Source organism: Haliotis cracherodii, unplaced genomic scaffold (assembly GCF_022045235.1).
Source record: "Haliotis cracherodii isolate W230 unplaced genomic scaffold, xgHalCrac1.p SCAF_5, whole genome shotgun sequence".
In the NCBI taxonomy this organism is placed as follows: domain Eukaryota; kingdom Metazoa; phylum Mollusca; class Gastropoda; order Lepetellida; family Haliotidae; genus Haliotis; species Haliotis cracherodii.
In genome coordinates this window covers 65,185,042-65,207,200 of record NW_027266308.1, presented here as the reverse complement: position 1 = coordinate 65,207,200, position 22,159 = coordinate 65,185,042, and the positions used below count along the sequence as shown (strand labels likewise).

At 39.4% G+C, this 22,159-nt stretch overlaps 2 protein-coding genes across 4 annotated transcripts in view; one reads left to right on the top strand and one right to left on the bottom strand.

Moving 5' to 3' along the window:
- Window positions 1–503: 503 nt before the first annotated feature.
- LOC139442817 (uridine diphosphate glucose pyrophosphatase NUDT14-like) lies at window positions 504–8,960 on the bottom strand. Of its 2 annotated transcripts, none has more exons than XM_071223714.1 (5): window positions 8,848–8,960; window positions 8,478–8,521; window positions 6,159–6,223; window positions 5,195–5,408; window positions 504–1,320 (listed from the first exon to the last, which is right to left on the bottom strand). In XM_071223714.1, exons 1-5 carry the CDS (start codon window positions 8,926–8,928, stop codon window positions 1,089–1,091), a joined length of 636 nt encoding a protein of 211 aa, XP_071079815.1. In that variant the 5' UTR covers window positions 8,929–8,960; the 3' UTR covers window positions 504–1,088. The 2 variants fall into 2 exon arrangements, with proteins under 2 accessions (XP_071079815.1, XP_071079814.1); XM_071223713.1 differs by lacking the exon at window positions 8,478–8,521 and adding an exon at window positions 8,156–8,199.
- A 3,625-nt stretch (window positions 8,961–12,585) lies between these two features.
- Window positions 12,586–22,159, top strand: part of LOC139442130 (E3 ubiquitin-protein ligase UBR2-like) — a 67,925-nt gene continuing 58,351 nt past the window's right edge. For both annotated transcript variants that reach the window (XM_071222932.1, XM_071222931.1), the window contains exons 1-4: window positions 12,586–12,896; window positions 20,008–20,273; window positions 21,050–21,128; window positions 21,773–21,883. In XM_071222932.1, the coding sequence (XP_071079033.1) occupies window positions 12,834–12,896; window positions 20,008–20,273; window positions 21,050–21,128; window positions 21,773–21,883 (519 nt within the window). In that variant the 5' untranslated portion in view covers window positions 12,586–12,833. The remainder of the gene's footprint in view (window positions 12,897–20,007; window positions 20,274–21,049; window positions 21,129–21,772; window positions 21,884–22,159) is intronic.

Genomic DNA, 22,159 nt, shown 5'->3' with positions numbered 1-22,159 from the left:
TGCGCTTTCAAGCTACTGAAAGTTGCCAAGTTGTTAGGGAGTCGCTGTACATCGCTTGCAAGGGATTGGCATTTCGCAACACGCCCTTGGCATTGAAGAAAAGGATTCACACACTGTTGTCATCTAGGGAATCCAGGTGAGGTGAAATGTAACAAAGTTATTGTACTTATAGGTCGTGCATACAAATGTGGGCGGGTGGGAGGATGTGTTTGTACTAGTCAGGACTTAACATGGATATCTCATTCAGGCACAGTATGCTGACCCTTCGAGCCATACAGTCCATGTTTTATCGTGAGTGCCAGGGTAACAAAAAGTCCCATCTTTTAACATCGTTTGGAGTCATCAGGAGGGAACTTGACAGATGAACAACTCTAGGAATATTATGATTGTCTTTATTCAGTTCGTTTGGAGTCATCAGGAGTTCTGGGGAACTTGACAGATGAACAACTCTAGGAATATTATGATTGTCTTTATTCAGTTCTAGAGTATCAAAATACGTACAAATATGGAGCAATAAACTCTGTAATGTTTTGGGTATAGGATACATAATGACATCAAACATGTAATAACCTTAAAAAATATCATTTTCAGCTATGTCTAAATGGTTGTTAAAGACAATGTTGTATTACCAATATACTGGAATACTGATAATCATACATTAAAATATTCATAAAGTATCCAAGAAGTTGATCTTCACATCAGAACATAGTAACCATACTCTTTCAATTACTTTGGATCCCAGGTGACAATATAGGACCCCAGCAACCAATGGATCAGGTAGTCAGACCCGGGTGACTTGGTTCACAGTATGTCATCGTATCCCTAATGCGTGGGTCGATGCTCATGGTGTTAATCACTGGATAATTTGGCCCAGACTCGATTATTTACAGACTGCTGTCACATAACTGGAATATGGCATTAAACAACAACAAAATACAATTCTATGGATGACAAATGTTTGAACCTCAATCACACATCATTCATTACACCAAACAGTTTACCACAGATAATTCACAATGACATAAATTGATATGATTCTTGGCTCAGATGTATTAAAATGTAATGAACATGGATTCAAATAACATCCATCAGTCCTGACTTGCTTTATTCTCATAATACCAATTGATGCCAAATAACACTGGTAATGGAATATTATACTTCTCATTTTTTAGGAAATCTCTTCCTTCATTAACAGGGATGTCTACAACTTCAATCATCTCCCCCTCCTGTGCCACGCCCCCTCCTTCCCCAACCTTCATTGCGTCCGTCACCTCCACAAAGTACATCGTCTGCACTGATCCTGTTGTCCCAACTCCATTCCTGAACAGAACAATTACAGACATGGACGACAACAGAAAATAACATGTCTCGAATTAATAGTCTACTTGCAAAGTAATTCCATACATAAATATTTGTAGTCCAGGCAACCATACTTTGTGTAAACAAATAGCCAACAGGATTTCCAACTAAAGCTAGAGCGATGGACACACAAACGAGTGAGTGAATGAGTGAGAGGTCTATTTCAGAATTACTTACTTACTTACTTTGGAGATTTAACGTACGCTTTCCGACTGATGCATATTTCGCACACAGGCCCGGCCAGACCATTTAATGTGTTTCTGAAAGGGGCGAAAGTGGTGTGTGCAACCCAAGAGGGGGCTTTAGGGGTTGCTTATATAGAATTTTGGAATGTTGAGATTTGGAATAGACGTCGATGGGGTTGGGGAGGAGAACTAAGGGAGCTGGATATGGTGGATGTTTGTTTGTTTATGTGATTTTGATTTGGTAGATTATTGTGTTTTTAGATGTGTTTTAATAGTTGTTGTGTCTATTTTGGGTATTTTAAGTTTAGGGGTGAAGATATTTGATTGTTTGCAGTTTTGTTTAAGATTTTTAATTTGGTGTTCATTTAGGTAGTATGTTATTCTTTGGGATATTGGGGTAAGAAAGGGGTGTTTACGAGCTAGAGCTTGGTTTTTGGGGCTGATATTTTGGTTTATTAAGTTTTGGATAAGAGGGTTTGATCGGGACGCGGCCCAGAAATTTAAGCTTAGCTGTTCCCTGCGCAGACTTAGTGGCATTTCTCCTGAAGTGAAGTGTAGGAGGTGCCATTTTGGGTGCGTGTAATTAGTTTGAGAGCCTGATATTGTATTGAGTCAAGTTTTTTAGATAGAGAGTTGTTTTGGGTGATGTATATGGCGCAGCCGTAGTCTAGTTTTGATCTAATTAGTGATATGTAGAGAGAGAGGAGGGTATCTTTGGAGCCTTAATTTCAAGATTAAAGATACAGTATTCAAGTGACATGTCAAAGATTCAAGATAATGGGAGGGATATACTTTTTGCAGAAACTTTTGATAATTTTGTTATTAATATATATTTAATCTCATCATTTGCATTGTATTCATATCATTATCATACATCGTATCACATCATTAGTGAGGTGAGGTGAGGGGAAATGGGGTTTAACGTCGCGACCAAGATTATTGCACTTATATAGCGATGTGCATCTACGTGTGTGTGTTTGTGTGGCAGCTTGTACTGATCTGGACTGATGTCGATTTATAGTGCTAGCTGACTGAGATACCATGTCGCAGTTCAACATGAATATCCCACTCAAAAAGTCTCAGAAACGAGTAGGTTCAATTTGAGAAATAGTTCTAATTTGCAAACTGTTAACTGTAAAATGGTAAATTATGCGAAATCATTTATTCCTGATACTGTCCAAATTTGGAATTCCCTATCAGACGAATATACAGATGCACATACATTGAGTACTTTCAAAAAACATATAAAGAGGACTTAAAAAAATATGATAAGTTTTGATCTAAACTACGGGTCCAGATTTTGTCAAATTGTGCACGCCCGCCTTCGACTTGGATGCAGTGATCTTAATGCAGACCGGGTCGCACGATATTTATCAGATAATCCTGCATGTAGCTGTGGCCATCACACTGAAGATGCACTTCACTTCTTTCTCATATGCCCAAATTACAATGATTTAAGACAGAATATGTACTATTATTTTAAGGGATATGATCTAAATTCAATTCTATTAGGTAATCCAGAAAGGATGTCAAAAATAAACTTAGAAATTCTTAAATCAGTACAAGACTACATTCAGCTATCCAATAGGTTTTGTGATTTTACATAGCATCTTAAATTTATAATACTATTCCTTGCCGTATATTGCAGTACACTATTACTACTAAAAATGCGACCTGACAGCGCCGACAACGTAGTTTTAACGTAGTTTCTATAATAAGAACATGTATACAATTGTATTCCTTGACTGTACTTTTGTCATATTATATTGTATTCTAATTCTGGAGCGGTATTCAAATAAGTTTTTGCTTGTTTACCAATTGTTTAAAACATATCCCACTCAGACACAGTATACTGACTCCGAGCCGACAAGTCCAATCTTTTAACATCTTTTGGTATGACGCGACCTACAAACTGTAGGCAGAATGAGAGGTAACCTTGTTGCCACATTCACACTTTCACTCACCTGAAGGAAGCCACCTTCTCTATGCTGCCAAGGGCCACCTTGTAGCCACATTCACACTTTCACTCACCTGTAAGAAGCCACCTTCTCTATGCTGCCAAGGGCCACCTTGTAGCCACATTCACACTTTCGCTCACCTGTAGGAAGCCACCTTCTCTATGCTGCCAAGGGCCACCTTGTAGCCACATTCACACTTTCACTCACCTGTAGGAAGCCACCTTCTCTATGCTGCCAAAGGCCACCTTGTAGCAACATTCACACTTTCACTCACCTGTAAGAAGCCACCTTCTCTATGCTGTCAAGGGCCACCTTGTAGCCACATTCACTCACCTGTAGGAAGCCACCTTCTCTATGCTGTCAAGGGCCACCTTGTAGCCACAATCACACTTTCACTCACCTGTAGGAAGCCACCTTCTCTATGCTGCCAAGGGCCACCTTGTAGCCACATTCACTCACCTGTAGGAAGCCACCTTCTCTATGCTGTCAAGGGCCACCTTGTAGTCACATTCACACTTTCACTCACCTGTAGGAAGCCACCTTCTCTATGCTGTCAAGGGCCACCTTGTAGCCACATTCACACTTTCACTCACCTGTAGGAAGCCACCTTCTCTATGCTGCCAAGGGCCACCTTGTAGCCACTTTCACTCACCTGTAAGAAGCCACCTTCTCTATGCTGTCAAGGGCCACCTTGTAGCCACATTCACACTTTCACTCACCTGTAGGAAGCCACCTTCTCTATGCTGTCAAAGGTCACCTTGTAGCCACATTCACACTTTCACTCACCTGTAGGAAGCCACCTTCTCTATGCTGCCAAGGGCCACCTTGTAGCCACATTCACACTTTCACTCACCTGTAGGAAGCCACCTTCTCTATGCTGTCAAAGGCCACCTTGTAGCCACATTCACACTTTCACTCACCTGTAGGAAGCCACCTTCTCTATGCTGCCAAGGGCCACCTTGTAGCCACATTCACTCACCTGTAGGAAGCCACCTTCTCTATGCTGTCAAGGGCCACCTTGTAGTCACATTCACACTTTCACTCACCTGTAGGAAGCCACCTTCTCTATGCTGTCAAGGGCCACCTTGTAGCCACATTCACACTTTCACTCACCTGTAGGAAGCCACCTTCTCTATGCTGCCAAGGGCCACCTTGTAGCCACTTTCACTCACCTGTAAGAAGCCACCTTCTCTATGCTGTCAAGGGCCACCTTGTAGCCACATTCACACTTTCACTCACCTGTAGGAAGCCACCTTCCCTATGCTGCCAAGGGCCACCTTGTAGCCACTTTCACTCACCTGTAAGAAGCCACCTTCTCTATGCTGTCAAGGGCCACCTTGTAGCCACATTCACACTTTCACTCACCTGTAGGAAGCCACCTTCTCTATGCTGCCAAGGGCCACCTTGTAGCCACATTCACACTTTCACTCACCTGTAGGAAGCCACCTTCTCTATGCTGCCAAGGGCCACATTGTAGCCACATTCATACTTTCACTCACCTGTAGGAAGCCACCTTCTCTATGCTGCCAAGGGCCACCTTGTAGCCACATTCACTCACCTGTAGGAAGCCACCTTCTCTTTGCTGCCAAGGGCCACCTTGTAGCCACATTCACACTTTCACTCACCTGTAGGAAGCCACCTTCTCTATGCTGTCAAAGGCCACCTTGTAGCCACATTCACACATTCACTCACCTGTAGGAAGCCACCTTCTCTATGCTGTCAAGGGCCACCTTGTAGCCACATTCCTCAAGGAGTTCCATCTGGGCTATTTCCTGTGTGCTGTGGTTCTTGTCAATTATGCCCGCACAAAGTTCATAAGTGACACCAAGAGATCCTGGATATTTGGAAGTGTCAATGACTGTTTGACCATCTTTTTCCTCTATCTCAGCACAGGTGAGGTATATGGCTGAAAATGATAAGCTTCTGAATATAACTGCCGTTCACAGGTGGCAATGAATTAAACATTATCATTGAAATGAAATGAACATCACCAATAACTATAAATGAAATGAATTTGTACTTTTGCATTATTGCAATTCTTGTCTTACAAATGTTTGGTGTCCATTTGAAAACAAGACTTGATTTGACCAGTGAGTGGTCACTGGTGAGTTGGGATCAATGTCAGCTTAATGTGGGAGCAAAGCCCAAAGTGGTGCAGGTCTCAGACGTTTACCACTTTAGCAAACCCCATGAGTATGGTGGTGACAAACCGAGAAACATGATCGGGGCTAACCAGGACATTGTAACCATCTGGTTCCCAAATTGTCAGCTCTAACAGCAAAAGGGATACTGCTCTATTCTGCACCCGAGTGAGTGAGTTAGGTTTTAACAATGTTTTGAACAGCATTCCAGTTATATCACGGAGTGTCAGCTTAATGTGGGAGGAAAGCCTGAAGTGATGCAGATCACAGTTATTTACCACTTTGGTGAAACCCACAAGAACGGGTATTGTGCCCGCAAATCTGGAAACATAATCATGTTGAACCGGGATTCGAACCCACAATCATAGATTTCTGGCATGCCCAAGGGATGCAACTCTGCAATGCAAATGGCGGTGCCTAAGGTGACTGAGCCACGCCTTCCTCTGATCATACTCAAACTGCTGTGATATTATTCATTAACTGGAATATTGCTGACTGAAATAACATTCACTAACCTGGACGAAACTGCTTCACTAAAACAAAGACCTTTCTTGTTTTGTTATAAACCAGGATCACCACACTGAAACCAAAACATGCATGCATCACAGAACCTTTGCTTGAAGCATCATGAACTCTTCTTGATAAATCAGAGAACATTATGGATAGACCTTAAGCCAAATTTCTTTCCACAATTTCTGATTTTCAAAATGATTTCATGCTAATCATTGCAGCCCCCCAGCCCCATTTTGACTGACATTGGGATCTCTCTTTACCACATAAATATTTACACAGTATACAACTTGCTGAAATGTATTATCAGTTGCCTTATCAGAATAGTAATAAATGGTTCACAATATTACTTCTTTTGATCATACAATGCTTCCAATTTCCGGATACAAATATAGATTCCCTGGCCACAAATAGCTGAAGGATGCGGTAATAATCACTCACTCATTCATTATTCACCAACGCAACACATCACATCATTCTATCAATAAAAATATTGCTCCGTGCAGTGCGACCCATTCAAATTAGTAATTTTGATCTTACGCCAATTTGAACAGTATTTCAGTTATATCATGGCATGTAAGCTTGGTGTGAAAGCAATACCTGATGTGATGCAGGTCACAAGAATTTGTCCACTTAATTGAAACCAATGAGCATGGGTATGGTGCAGACAAACCTATAAACATGATCAGGGTGAATCTTGGATTCAAACCGGCCTTAAAAGATTTCTGGTATGAATAAGGCATAAGGGACACAACTCTGCTCTGCAGAATTGTGGTAGTTCAGACAACTGGGTCAACTTGTACTCCCAGTTATATGAATCTTGATGAGCAGGTAGGGTGTTGTATGTTTTCTTGCATTACAGAAAGAGAGTTTGGAGTTTTGAAAATGAACAATTGGCCTAAATACTGACTGTCAAAGATGGTTAAGTCAAATACAATTGTTACTTGGGACACATACAGGAGCATCTCAAAATTGGCAATGAATTCATTCTGGCATGACAGGTAAGCCGGTCATGTTTCAGTAAATGGTCATTGACAAATTGGACCATCATACTGGTGAGTTGTATGTAGTGGTCAAAGGCTGATCGAGGGTTCGGGAAAAGGGGAGTGCACATAATACCCAAATCACATAGTGACTTGACGAAGTGTGCAGTGAACATGTAAGGTGTCTGAAAAAAGGGGGTTGCACATTGCGCACTCCTACCTGTGCTGGTATACTGACAGTAGGCTATCAAACCCATTTCAAATCAGAGCAAAAATGTGCTAAATATACATTAATCAAGTCAAAATATCCTTCACACCTTAAGCATATGTATGCATGGTAGTTGTTGATGTACACATTGTACGATACTGTCAGCAAAATTTCAGCCACATCAAGACATCCTGTAAATAATCAAGTTTCAGAACAGGCAAAGAAGTGGCCAGCCGATACAGAAAGGAATATAGGTACAATGGCAGCAAGTCACACACTGGAACCATCTGGGTCCCGTTCCACAAAACGATCTTAGCGCTACGACTGCCGTAAGTCTATGTTAAAGTATGGGAGTTACAATCCACTTAGCGCTAAGATCTCTTTGTGGAACGGGGCCCTGGTTCCTAAATAGTCAGCTCTTACAACAAAAGGGATACTACTACCAACTGAGGCTCTATTCTGCCCTGGAGTGAGTGAGTGAGTTAGGTTTTAACACCACTTTTAACAGTATTCCAATTATATCATGGCATGTCAGCTTAAAGTGGGTGGAAAGCCTGAAGCGATGCAGGTTACAGATATTTACCACTTTGGTGAAACCCAAGAGCAGGGGTATGTTGCTGACAAACCTAGAAACATAATCATGTTGAACAGGGATTCGAACCCACAATCCTCGGTTTCTAGCACGCCCAAGGGACTCAACTCTGCACAGCCAATTGCGACGCCTTAGACAACTGGGCCAACCGTGCCCCCTTCTGCCCCAAAATTCCCACGGGGGCCATAAAGGGACTGACAGTGACAAGTGAACACATACCTATCATGAACCTTCATGGCGTCCCACGCTTTTTGTATTCCATTCTACAAATACAACACATGAGACTATATGAAACCTGCTAAAGACATTACAGGTACTCTTTCCTATCCTGTTCTCCCATCATTATCTCACCAAACTCATTTGATAACTCAATACTTTGATCTACCATCCTGAAAGCCAAGTCACATAGTCCAGAGATTAAAATCTGTCCTGAGTTTCATCTTTCCGTTTGCAATAATGGGACAATAATGGAAGGCATATTGTAAGTAATTTGCACCTAGTTTTAATCAAAAGTTTCATTTTTCACATCTTTACAACTTACTCATCGTGTTCTTTAATAATGTCCCGAGAATGAATCTCATGGTTCTGAAGTGTACAAAGAAGACATTTTAAGGCTTAATAAAATTATATTATTGATAGTGTGGACTAATTTGCAATGAACTTCGACAATAGTCTTTTTTTTAGTAGGTTTGGGAAATAAGGTTATACTTGACATGATAATAAATTTTCAGTTACTAAAATACCCCAAACAACTTGTAGTGACTACCGGGGATCACGATATATGATACATATGATTGTGTATATTATATAGAGAGAGCTAGCCAAAAAAATACGTGTAGCACCATGTTGGTGCTTTACCAACACTTTGCCAAGGTAAGGTTAGAAACTTTTCAGTTCAACAGATTGTCCACCTGTTTATAGTTGATCTTCATTGGTTTTATGTAAAGAGATTCTGTACAAGGGCAGACATGTACATCCTCAATCTCATCCATCTTGTCGCAGTCAACGCGACAACTCTGCCAGAGTTTCATAGACTAGGTGAATTTTGACGAATGTTCAAATTCCATCTACAATGTTCATCGGTTAGAAAACGTGTTGCGAAGTCGAGACTCTTTTGTTTGAATGGACCGCTTTCCTACACTTAAGCTGTTACGGTGTTTTTACACCAATGTTTTTTTTTTATATTTTGTGTTTTAATGGCCTATGAATAATAAACATAATGTTTCAATAATTGATTTGCGTAGAAAACGTAAAAAAAGATTGACAAAAACATCTGTAAATTATGAAGAGAATAGCATATCAAACAGATGGGGAATAGAATTAAACTGAATCACGTGAAAAACTTTCTCTCTAATCATTCGGCTCATTAGACGTATAAAATTAATTTAAAATTAAATAAGCCTCTCCAATCTACATCTCAACTGCTACTGGGATCAAATTAAAGAGACCATAAGTAATTGTAAACTGAAACAGTGTTTTCTTGTAAGCTTCGATCAACTGATACACCCATATGTTCTTTTTATTCGCTGCTATGCATTTACATTATATCATTTATATCTTGTTTAGATCCAAATCTAAGTTTATAATTTATATAGCGTAATTCATCGCCTACTGCATGGGGTTACATTTGGGGTACGAGTGAGCGAGTGAGTATGCTTTTACGCCGATTTAGTAATATTCCAGCAATATCACGGCGGGGGACACCAGAAATGGGATTCACACATTGTATCCATGTGGGGAATCGAACCCGGGTTTTCGGCGATTCGAGCGAATGCTTTAACCACTAGGCTACCCAACCGCCCCTTTGGGTGTACGACATGTTTTTTATAATGATCTATTGCGTCAGAGGCCATACACCCCCATAGGACATAATATTACGTTAAATGTTTCGTTATGCAAATCAGGAAATACAAATCACACACATATGTGTAGAAAAACTTAAAAACATAAAATACACCCAAGTTTTATGGTGGCTTAAAATCAAACGAACAACAAATGATTATTCGATCGTGATGTATTTGATACGGGTAACACAGTTGTGGTTTTAAATTTGGCAGTGTTTCGGTGACTGTTTTCAACCTAGTAACGTTTTGGTAACGTTTGTACTTGTTTGGTCAAATCCAATTTTCAAATGTATACATTCCTTGCCCCGTTGTTTACGTACACCCCGAGACTTACATACAAATATATATATATATATATATATATATATATATATATATATATATATAGCATGAGCAGGTCTACGGAGGATCAGTAGTGTTGATCGTTGTGTTAGACAACACCCACGCACTTGGTCTGCCTACAGAAACAGCTATATCAAACCAGGGAGACTGAAGACATTATCAGTTTACACATCAAAATGAAGGATAATTAAAAACAATTCCGAGCGCACCGCCATTACTTATATATTTGCGAGGACACGGAATCTCAAGGCGAATATATGCATTGACGTGGCGCTTGAAGCCGCCCCAAGCCTGCTTCCCTGTTAAGCGCCAGCGCAGCATACCCAGGGAACCACGCTGAAGCCATCCGACCTTCAAAACACATGCAACGTTCTTTAAAGGAAATAAATACTCACCAAAACTATGAAGACAGCGTATCCTGTACACAAGGCAGGACTGTATGGGTAATGTGTTTATGGACAATGGGGGAAAGAAATCTTGGAGAGGAGGTGTGAGTGAGTATGTTTTTATGCCGCTTTTAGCAATGATTCAGCAATATCACGACTGGGCCCACTTGCGCAAAACAATCTTAGAGCTACAATGATAGTAAATCCTTACGATCGCGATCTTAGGCTGGGGATACAATCGCCATCCACTTGCACAAAGCGATTGCGGGCTGAGATCGATATCAGCTACAATTGAAACTTGCAATTGGTCCGGACTAATCTTAAATAGCTATAAACTTTACAAGAAGAGAAATACACGTATATGTCTCGATGCAAGTCAAACTATGATTAAAACAAGTGTTTCGATTAAAAAAACGTGCACAATTTGTGAATCAATATTCCAAAGATTTTATCAAACAGGTTGAAATGTATGCATACCTTCCCTATATCACGCATGTCATGTTTATAGTTTATAACTGTTAAAGTAGATTGTTTTCAACTATAAGTCTAGGCTGATATATAGGTGATGTGTTTATCTAAGTTCTACATATATAAACATGTTTGTATAAATCTTGCAACGAATGCACAGAATGAAGTTAGAGTATGTATGCCTAGTGGAAATGTGTATAATTGTTAGATTTAGTGTTGTGTGAGGACAAAGATGTGATTGTTGAGAAGTGCGTACTTGTGAGAGAAATGGGTCAAAACGACATAAAACATTATATTTTGGTTTAGGTATGTACGTTGTGTGTTTGTGTAAATTTAATACACGGTGAATGAGAAATTAATTAATCTCTTTCTGTTGCTAATAATTTATATGTGGTGCCGATCGTTTTCCACCAGATCCGGTGCCGTTTTCGCCAATCATTTTGGTCCCGTTTCAACCTGATCCCAGTGAAGAAAAAATATTTTCAGACAGAGAAAACAACGTATTTCTCTGACAACAAGAAAACCTTAAAGAACATCTTTCTTCCTCTTTAACTCTGTCGTTGTCTTACTGGTTTGTCCCAACCGGAACATGTTCTTCGTGGAACGGTGACCAGGAACGTAACACAATCGCGCAAACATGATATTGTTTATTATGAAAGCATTATCTGCCCTTGGTAATATAGGAAAGAAGACTTGGGAAACTAATGAAATTAGAGCAAACTGTATAGTTCTCAAACTGAGCTGGCTGACATCAATGCAATATCCAGGCATTCGATTATTGTCTGACAGATTGATATAGACTGGACAAAGACTGCTTGTAATATAATTTACTGGAAACTAGGTTTACAAATGATACTTTAAATCTAGGATTTAAACTGTGTAGTCATGACATTTGCTATTAATTATTAAAGATGAACGTAGTACACATTGAAATGAACGTAAACTCGATAAATATTTCGTTAATATGAAGGTTTAATATGTTATTTTCAATTATTAATACTATACAGTACCAAAATTGAATGGAATGAACCCTAAATGAGGCAAGAGATGGCTAATACCCGACTATAGACAATGAAAGATCCATCTAAAACTCCAGTAACCGGTCCAGTAACATTGTACCATTCATATAAAGAAAATACAGTATCTAACGTGGTCAGCACAAGAGTAATTACGCATAATTTTTCAATCGACTTAATTTCCCGCACATTTGTACACAATAGCTTGGTGAATATATTTGTTGTCAGTGTGTAACAAGCTGAACACGGGACGTTTTTTAGCTGGGCGGGGTATCACATGTATTGGTTGAATCATATGCGTTGTCGTGTTATATGTTATATTTTATGTTTTTTTAACTTCGTCGGGAATTTTATCTGTATAAATATATTATTTCAGCGTTATCAATTAAAATGTTAAAAACAAGAGTATTAGAAACATTACACTGCATCGTTATTATTCCTTATTTTCCACAAGTTTGTAGTGTAGTACATTATAGCGTTGAAAACTATATGACTGCTTGTTAACGGATACGAGAAACCTGTTACTGATACTCACTTGTCGCTCTTATTTCGGAGTACCTATTTTTAATGCACCCATCTTAGCCGCAGTTTCGTACACAACTGAAATATTGCAGAAAATGGTGCTTTGTGACGAAGTAACTGACTAATGTAATTAATGGGCAATTTGTTGTATATAATACATATATTGATGGTACTATTAGTTCAAAGAGCATCGTTATTGCAGTAGACGATCGATTTAAAGTGCCCGCAATTAACGATTGCCAAACAAGCGACTGTTGTCTGACCGAATGGGAAACAGATGGAGGACAAATGAAAACTCTCTGATCAAAATAAAACAGGGATGGCGCAGATCACTGGTGGACATGCAGTTGTACACGAATTTAACGCAAGAACAGTTCAAGAGGTAACAAGTGTATTCTATTTTTATTTGAATGTGGAGCGTTTTCAATAACTATTGTGGTTGGATTGAGTGCACCAGTTGACAGTCGGTAGTGACCCAGTTAGTGACATTACTCAGAGATTACTAATCACTGCTATATACGTCTGATCCCAGTGAAGAAAACGCATCAACGTATTGTTAGATTGTTGTAGAAAGAGAAAAGACATGAATTTCATGTGTTGTCTAACTTCTATTTATTATTTATAGTAAGAATGGTTCGTCCGTAATCTAATGTCATACAATCAGACCTGCAAACCAGGGTGCTGTTGAACATAGCAATATTAGCACTAAGGTGATCGTTACTCCCATACCTTAACATAGGCTTACAACAGTCATATTGATAAGGCTGTTTTGTACAATGGCACCCAGTGAGTTTGAGACAGATTACTGGGCAGAATTTAACTTGACCCTCAATTGTCACACTCAATAGATGTCAACTCCCACCCTAAAATAGCCTATCTATTCTCGTTCAAACAAAACCTATATATCAAAGTAGGCCTATATATATACTCACCACCAAAGAAATGCAAACCATAGAAACATATAGAGGAGTATGTACGTTAAGAAGAGTTTTCCAATGTGTACCACTTAATGACCAAACTAACAGTCAGTCAAGTATCACCACAGAGGGGTTTTGTTCTTATCATGATATGCCGCATGTGATTTCCTAAATTTACACACAAATCCTGCACGAGACAAATGGTGCATGGCTCTATTATGTCACATGTGATACGGTCATGAGCGTCGATTCACACAATATACCAGTATGTTAGTTGTGCATCGGATCAATCTAATATCTCTTTAATGTGAGTAATTCTTCATATATAATCCAAAATGTATGGTATTCACGTTTTCGTGAGTTTCTATATATGTATATATATGTACATACAATGTTGTAGTGTTCGAAATATGTCGTGACAGTCATAGCCCCTATCACAGTGATGTCATCACCTTTATCTATACATAGTATATATTCCTGAATACACTATATTGATTCTTGTACATATTCTCATCAGTAATCTTGAGCCAAACAATTATGAGAGTGTATTTGGGCATATCAAATCACAGAGACAACCAATACATTATGACAGATGTGCATGTGGATCTAAACTATGGATCACTCCGCATGTCATGTGCACACACTGCAGCATGTATGTCACACATAATGTTTTTTGTGGTGTAAGTTGACTGTAATTATACACCTGCAATACAATCACCAGTTGTCATGATTGTGATCATGCTTATGTGGTATTTTGATTTACAAGGACCGTATCACCATGATCACATGCATGATGAAATGTATGTATCGGATTGTTTAAGGTATCGTGATATGTATTGGATCGTGTAAGGTATCGTGATATGTATCGAATCGTGTGCAAGGTGTCGTGATATGTATCGGATCGTGTGCAAGGTGTCGTGATATGTATTGGATCGTGTAAGGTATCGTGATATGTATCGGATCGTGTGCAAGGTATCGTGATATGTATCGGATCGTGTAAGGTATCGTGATGTGTATCGGATCGTGTGCATGGCATCATGATACATATCGGATCACGTGCAAGGTATCCTGATATGTATCTGATTGTGTACAAGGTATCTTGATATGTATCTGATTGTGTGCAAGGTATCCTGATATGTATCTGATTGTGTGCAAGGTATCTTGATCATGTTGATATGTATCTGATTGTGTGCAAGGTATCCTGATATGTATCTGATTGTGTGCAAGGTATCTTGATATGTATCATATTGTGTGCAAGTTATTCTAATATGTATCGGATCGTGTGCAATGTATTGTGTTATGTATCGATCGTGTGGAAGGTATTGTAATATGTATCAAATTGTGTGCAAGGTATCATGATATGTATCGGATCATGTGCAAGGCATCGTGATATGTATCGGATCGTGTGCAAGTCATCATGATACGTATCGGATCGTGTGCAAGGTATCGTGATATGTATCAAATTGTGTGCAAGGTAATGTAGTATGTATCGGATCGTGTGCAAGGTGTCGTGATATGTATCAAATTGTGTGCAAGGTAATGTAGTATGTATCGGATGGTGTGCAAGGTATCTTGATATGTATCGGATCGTGTGCAAGGTATCGAGATATGTATCGGATCGTGTGCAAGGTATCGTGATATGAATCGGATCGTGTGCAAGGTATCGTGATATGTATTAGATCGTGTGCAAGGTATCGAGATATGTATCGGATCGCGCATGTTTCTATGTTCCCAGTCCTTTTGGGCATCCATCTCCAAAATTGGGATACGGTGACATGCATCATCCGAGCGTCCCCTAGTCTTACGAATTCTAACCTGGATCTTCAATCATATAAAACACAATACTTCGTTCAAGGAGTATTATCAGTGTTCCAAGTTCAATTTAATGCAGTGAAATCTACAGGTTAGTGCCACATTGACAACACACTATGTTTTTCTCCCATTATACATCTGGGTTATGACAAGGACACCTTAACCTTATACCTAAGTTGAACCAGCCAGAGTTTACTTTCTGTTGTAGGCATTAAGGGCATGACTTTTTTTTTCATTGTGACATAGAAACATTTTTTTTATGTAATTAATTGTAATAATAAATTCACTTATCGCTAATTTATCTCATAAAACTTAAATAAACAAACAAGAAAAGTGTAATTATCTTAGACAGTGACTTTGATCATCACTGCAAGTTGACCTGATTCAGGTGCTCCTTGACCCTATGTTTAAGAGTCTCAACAATGCTCAGTAGTGACATACAGTGGTAATCAATAGCCAGTTACAGTCATTGATTGTGTGCCCATCCAATCCATTTTATCAACAAACATTTATTTATGTTCCTGCAAGCTGTGCCAGCTGGTAGAAATAATCTTTCAGCAACTGTTTAAAGCAGATTTTACACTCACTGTTCCATATGAGCATCATGTCGGTACTGAATCATGTAATTGTCAGATATGCTACATATAGTCTCAGTGGGAAATTACCATGGATGGCTATCGATATAGATGATAGAGATGGAAAATAGCTAATTAAATATCGATCAATTGTCGATATATATCGGAGAAGGAATTTCAAACAAATATGCAAGAAAGTCCTGAAGGAAATCAATATATTTCACGCCACTGGTGAGCAGTGACACATTTATGTATGGATTACTTTGTGGACATGTGAGATATAACAAAAACACTTGCTTTCCGTCTTCGACAATTGCCATTATTGACAATGACAAGTCTGTTTTGGTAGATCTAAACTTTATTTCATCACAATAGTTTATGTGAGTTATTATCGATGTCAACAGTTTTAAATCGATAATTGTTAATATTTCTCCCATTGTTAATTCCAATTAACAATCTTTTTAGCCAGTCAGAAAACTGAAAAGACTTGGACTTCAGGTTTGTAAAGATAGTTTGATAAATGGCTCAACTTATGACTCTGGTTGATGTTCTGGTGCCCATGTTCTGCATAGGCCAAGGGAGGGGGGGCTGGGATCCGTGGAGATCCGGGGTAGAATAGGTCTTCAGCAACCCATGCTTGCCGTAAAAGGTAATTATGCTTGTCGACTGATGGGAATGGGTAGTCAGGCTCGCTGACTTGTTTGATGCATGTCATTGTATCCCCACTGCATGGATCGATGCCTAGATGTTAATCACTAGATTGTCTGGTCCAGACTCAATTGTTGACAGACATTGCTGAGTGCGGTGTTAAAAAGAACTGGGTGGCCCTGTCATCTAAGTGCCACAATTCGCTGTTGCAGAATTGCATCCTTTGGGCATGCCAAACATGTATGATTGTGGGTTTTACATCCTACTTGTATTTAACATCCGTGACTCAGTGGACCAGACAAAAGCACACATATTCTAACCACACATGCCTGTATGTCGTAGTTATTCTATTCACAGTGCAATATGATTTATTGACATGCTGTTTAATAATCATATCAGGCCTTATATGGACAAAGGACAGTGGCAGGATGTTTTTATCAGTTCAAAATACACTGGTGGCTGGTGAGGCTTTTGGAGGGCTAGTTCTTTTCAACACCAGCTTGCCTATCTGTCCAGTACTGTTGGAGGCCATTTACCCCTTTGTATGTGACTGTTGATGATGGCAACAGACAGTTCTCAGTTAGACTCGTTAAAGGTAGGCATTGGTAAACACACTGTTCTTGTTAGTGTGAAAACTAGTGGTGAAACGATACATCGGTGCACCGGTGCATTGTGAGATTTCATTCAATGATACGATACATAATACATTTATATCTGTATCGATACAAGATGATACACTTGTATAAATAAATTACTTACTACTAGTTTAATGACCCCCATCCCCACCCCAGTGTTTTTGTAAGTTTATATTGCAAAATGTGTTGTAGTTAACTTTTCAAGTTCTTTACTAAATAGACGCTACGAACACGAATCTACAGCTAGCTTTATCTTTGGACCCTGCTCTGAAATATTTCTAGACGAGGAGTTGTCACGTGATTACATGTAAATATGAATATCACGATACGTATTGCACGTGACCCATGTATTTTGATATGTATCATATCAGGATTTTGTTGTATCGTTTTTCCCCAAATTATTGTTTGTTTGTTGTTTAATGCCACACTCAGCAATATTCCAGCTACATGTATATGACGGCGGTCTGTAAATAATCAAATCTGGACCAGACAATTCAGTGATTGACATCATGAGCATCAAATCCACTCAAATGGGATACAATGACATGCATCTACCAAGTCAGCGAGTTTGACCACCAGATCCTGTTAGTCACCTCTTACGACAAGCATAGTCGCCTTTTACGGCAAGCAAGGGTTGCTGAAGACCTATTCTACCCTGGATCTTGACGGGTCTCACCCCTAATGAAAACACCTGGCAGTGATTCTTTACCCACTTATTTTGACAACCATGTTGTGAGCTTAAAGAGTAAAAGAATGAGTACCTCAGATCAAGAACAGAATTTATCATTTTTGTGCAACTAGTCATGCTAATTGGTCATGTTTGTTTAAGGAGAGTAAGATTTTTAGTTGAAATATATGTATCCATCTTGCACCAGCTTTGGTCTGTTTTCACTTTCTTGTGTGGTACTGGAGATGTGTGTCAACATAATTGGGATGAATGAGCAGAGCTACCACTTAGTCCATGGTTATTATCCAATGTTCAGGCAATAAAGCCCTCATTACTGAGGTGTCATACAAATGCAGAGATGAGGATATGACAAAACTTTGCTGAATAAACTTACCAGTTTCATGAGCATGGTCAGTAAAGATTTATGTATGTTTGTTGGAATGGGGTTTATTTTTATCAGAAATAGGGTGGTACATTTGCGTTCAGTGAAATCTCCCTTATCTGTGTTCATATCAAGTGATCAAAGTTAGGCCTGAAAGTCGGGTACCATGTCATTATTTGAATGTTGAATGTTTAAGATTGAAAGAGTTCTTAGATTCAAATACCCCAGCATGTCTCCAGGACATCAAGATACCCCTCGCGCTCAGTGACACATACACACACAATTTCAGCATTGTTCATAAACAGCAATATTAATACATTACGCTACAGTTACAGGCCTACACTTAAACATGTTAAACGTTTTGTCATCATGAGGGTAAAAAATTAACTTTACATGGTTTACATTAAACAAATTTGAATTTCATATTCATGTATAGAAATTTTGGTATTCTGTGGACAAGTAAAGGGGTTTTCCAATGTTGTGTATTTTTGGGTCCAGGGGAGTTTATGTATAGTCCAATCAAAATCGCATAATGAACTAGACATAGTGTTCGTAAACATCATGTATTTCAACGAGCAGATTTCGATCAGCTGCAGGGTTTGCAAAGCATGGGTACCACCAACTTGGCATCAACAGATATTTTGCAAATCTTTTCATGTTTTTAATGAAGGTTCCCAAGTCATTTGATGCAAATGGTAAAAGCCATTTTATTACAGTATAGATCTTGATTATCGATCAGATCGTCTTGACTGGGTACCGCCATTTTGTTTGAAGCAAATGCAAGTGGTGGAATCTGATTGGTCAATAGGAGGGGCATGGAAGGGACATAACTTGAAATAGCAGCTGGTGGCGCTATGATCGAGCATGGAAGTTCCAGCCTACTTTGGCAAGGGTGGAAACTGGACTTTTATAGTCAGTTAATGCCCTTGCCTGGGGAAGATGACTTTTTCATGTGTTTGGGATGCTGGTTTTTCACATACAGTAAATCCCTGCAAGTAATAGTTAAATTTCTTAATGATCTACAGCAGTTTCAGCATGTTCAATTGGAAATGAATTTTGAGGTTTGACTTTCTGATTACCTCAGTACATATTAAACAGTGTCAGGATATCCTCTCAAGACTTCTGAATGCCTTCAACAGACTCTGACAACAGAGTCCAAGGGAGATAACCTCTTCATGGACATTGGTCTATCGTGATAAGGATGTTGTATACACTGACAGAGGATTGGTCAATTTCTAAATCATATTCATGATATAGTCCAGCACAACTACTAGTTTCAATTTTGATCGGTACTAACTTCATACAAGCACAATTAGTTTTCAGATGTTTTTATGTAACTTTACTGTTCATATGTGATGAGGGTCCAGGGGTTGTCCAGTCGTCTAAGGCACTGCAATTCTCAGTCCCTTGTGTCCCTTGGGCATGCCAGTTTCTTAATTTGTCAGCACCATACCCAGGCTTCTGGGTATCATCAAAGTGGTAAACATCTGAGACCTACATCACTTCAGGCTTTCTTCATAAATTAACCTCACACGTCCCAAATATATCAAAGTGGTGTTAAACCCCAACCCCAACTCACTCACTCACTCACTCACTCACTCACTCACTCACTCACTCACTCACTCACTCACTCACTCACTCACTCACTCACTCACTCACTCACTCACTCACTCACTCACTCATAAATGTTGTATGTATGCTGCAATATTATTTGTCTATATATTCCGGTGGGGTGGGCGTGTTGTATCTAGGCTGAAACTGTGTTTTGTGTATGCTGAAATCTGTTTTCTCCATATTCAGGTGTGGTGGGCATGACGGTGTTGTGTGTATGCTGAAATCTGTTTTCTCCATATTCAGGTGTGGTGGGCATGTTGTGAGAAGGGCGAGCTCCTGGAGGGACTGAAGAAACACTTCCGTGTGTACGTGCCGCTTGTGTACTCCACCAGCCATGACTCCAGCAAGGAGGAGCAGATGGGCAGCAAGTACCTGTTCCGGCCTATGGAGGAGTTCCTCTGTGGAACAGCTGACTCGGAAAGTGTCCTACAACAACTCAAGGCCAAAAACCAACCTTCTCAGATATGTGGCCATGTCTTCAAATCAGGAGAACCAACCTACTCTTGCAGGTATGTTGTCAAGTCATCCTTGTGGCTGGCAGTCTGTGCTGTTGGGTTCATTATCAGCACAGGTACCTTTGTACCTGAACCAAAATCTAATGGCGTTGAAGTCAGGAGTTGTTTTCACACTGCACTCAACAAATTCCTCGCAGGCTTCCATACTCTAGACTTCCAATATGCCAAGTCCTGGTAAATTTATTAATGGCAATTAATCTGGACTTACTGCTGTATCCTATCCATAATCAGATCTGATCATAATACTTAATACTCAATACTTAGTACTGAATCATGGTAGGTGATTATATCATTCTGGAAGGTGATTAACAGGGTTAGAACTTGACACTAGGTGATTAACAGGGTTAGAACTTGACACCCAAGAACCTGGGGCTTGTACTTCCCAATTTCCCCATTGTTTTGACATTGCAAAGGCAGTTTGCTTTTACCTGGGCTAGTAAAGCTTTTGAGTTTAGTTCTAACCCTTGATTGGTGGGGGATGTCCTTGCAAATTAAATTTTAAGGGTCCTTGTGGGCAATATCAGGGTCCTGTAGAATAATGGAATGGTGATGTATGAAATAACAGACACCCATCACTGCTCTTGATGCGCTTTTGGTACAATGAATATTATTGTGCGTCCCTGGGGATGCAGTATCTTTGTTTCTCTACATCAGTTCTCTACATTTGATGTGTGTCGCTTAAAACCCTGTTGCTGATTGTGGCATTAACAAATAAACGAACATTTCCAAGTTCTCAACTGATGTCTGACCCGTTACATGTCTTCTTTCAGGGACTGTGCCAATGATCCGACATGTGTACTGTGTATTGACTGTTTCCAGAACAGCGTTCATAGGCAGCATAGATACAGAGTAAGTCCATTTGAACTAAGTGGTCTCAGTTCCAGTACTTGAAGCACTGATTATCTTTTTGCAGTACAATATTTAAGCATTAAATTGAAACTGTTAATTACTTTTAAAATAGTCAGTGCTTGTAAACATGCAGAAATATGTTCACAATAACCATGTCTGTTGTACTGCCACAACCCTTTCAACATGTGGAATTAGCCTAATAACTAAGAGTGCAAAGTATTACCGGTAAATTAAAGTTCATTCTTTCCACGATACGTATCACTATGTCATCGTTTATGCGCGTTATTTCGGGTGATTTCAAATAGCAAATTTTAATGTTATACACTTGCCCAATACCTTCAAAATATGTCCATAATTCCAAAATGCAAGTTCCAAAGATAGAATTAATTATTCCCTGCCACATGTGGAAGCACTTTGGTCTCAAACAAACAGATGACACCTTTGATGAACCAAATATTGCAGTCTGTCGCGAGTGCACTTCTGAATTTAATATTTAGAATCATACAATATCGTGATACGTATCATAATGCTGCCTTGTACATTAGAAAATGCAGGTCAGGTAAGATGAGGTTCGTGTCTGAGATGTAAGTATACTCACGTTTGCATGCATTCTTTCACAACATGTGTGATGTTTGGTATTGTAGATGCACACATCGGGGGGCAACGGGTACTGCGACTGTGGGGACGTGGAGGCGTGGAAGATGGAGCCCTACTGTAGTATACACAGGTCCTCTCTAGACCAGAGCCATCAGCAGGTGATTACAACTCCTCTCAGTATCTCCATCTTTCCACTAGAGCAACAACAGGATGTCTCATACATGTTATATACTACCGTGATTCAGCTGAAGGCAAATGGCTTTAGGACATACATATGATTTCATCAACATTCAATAGGACATTCTACTATATCATTGCCAAATTTGAAAAAAACACTTTGGAGTATAATCAGTCAATATCTGTTAAACATATAAGGAAGATATGATAAGTAGAAGTATCTATTTAATGTCATATTCCTGACAGCATTAAAGCTA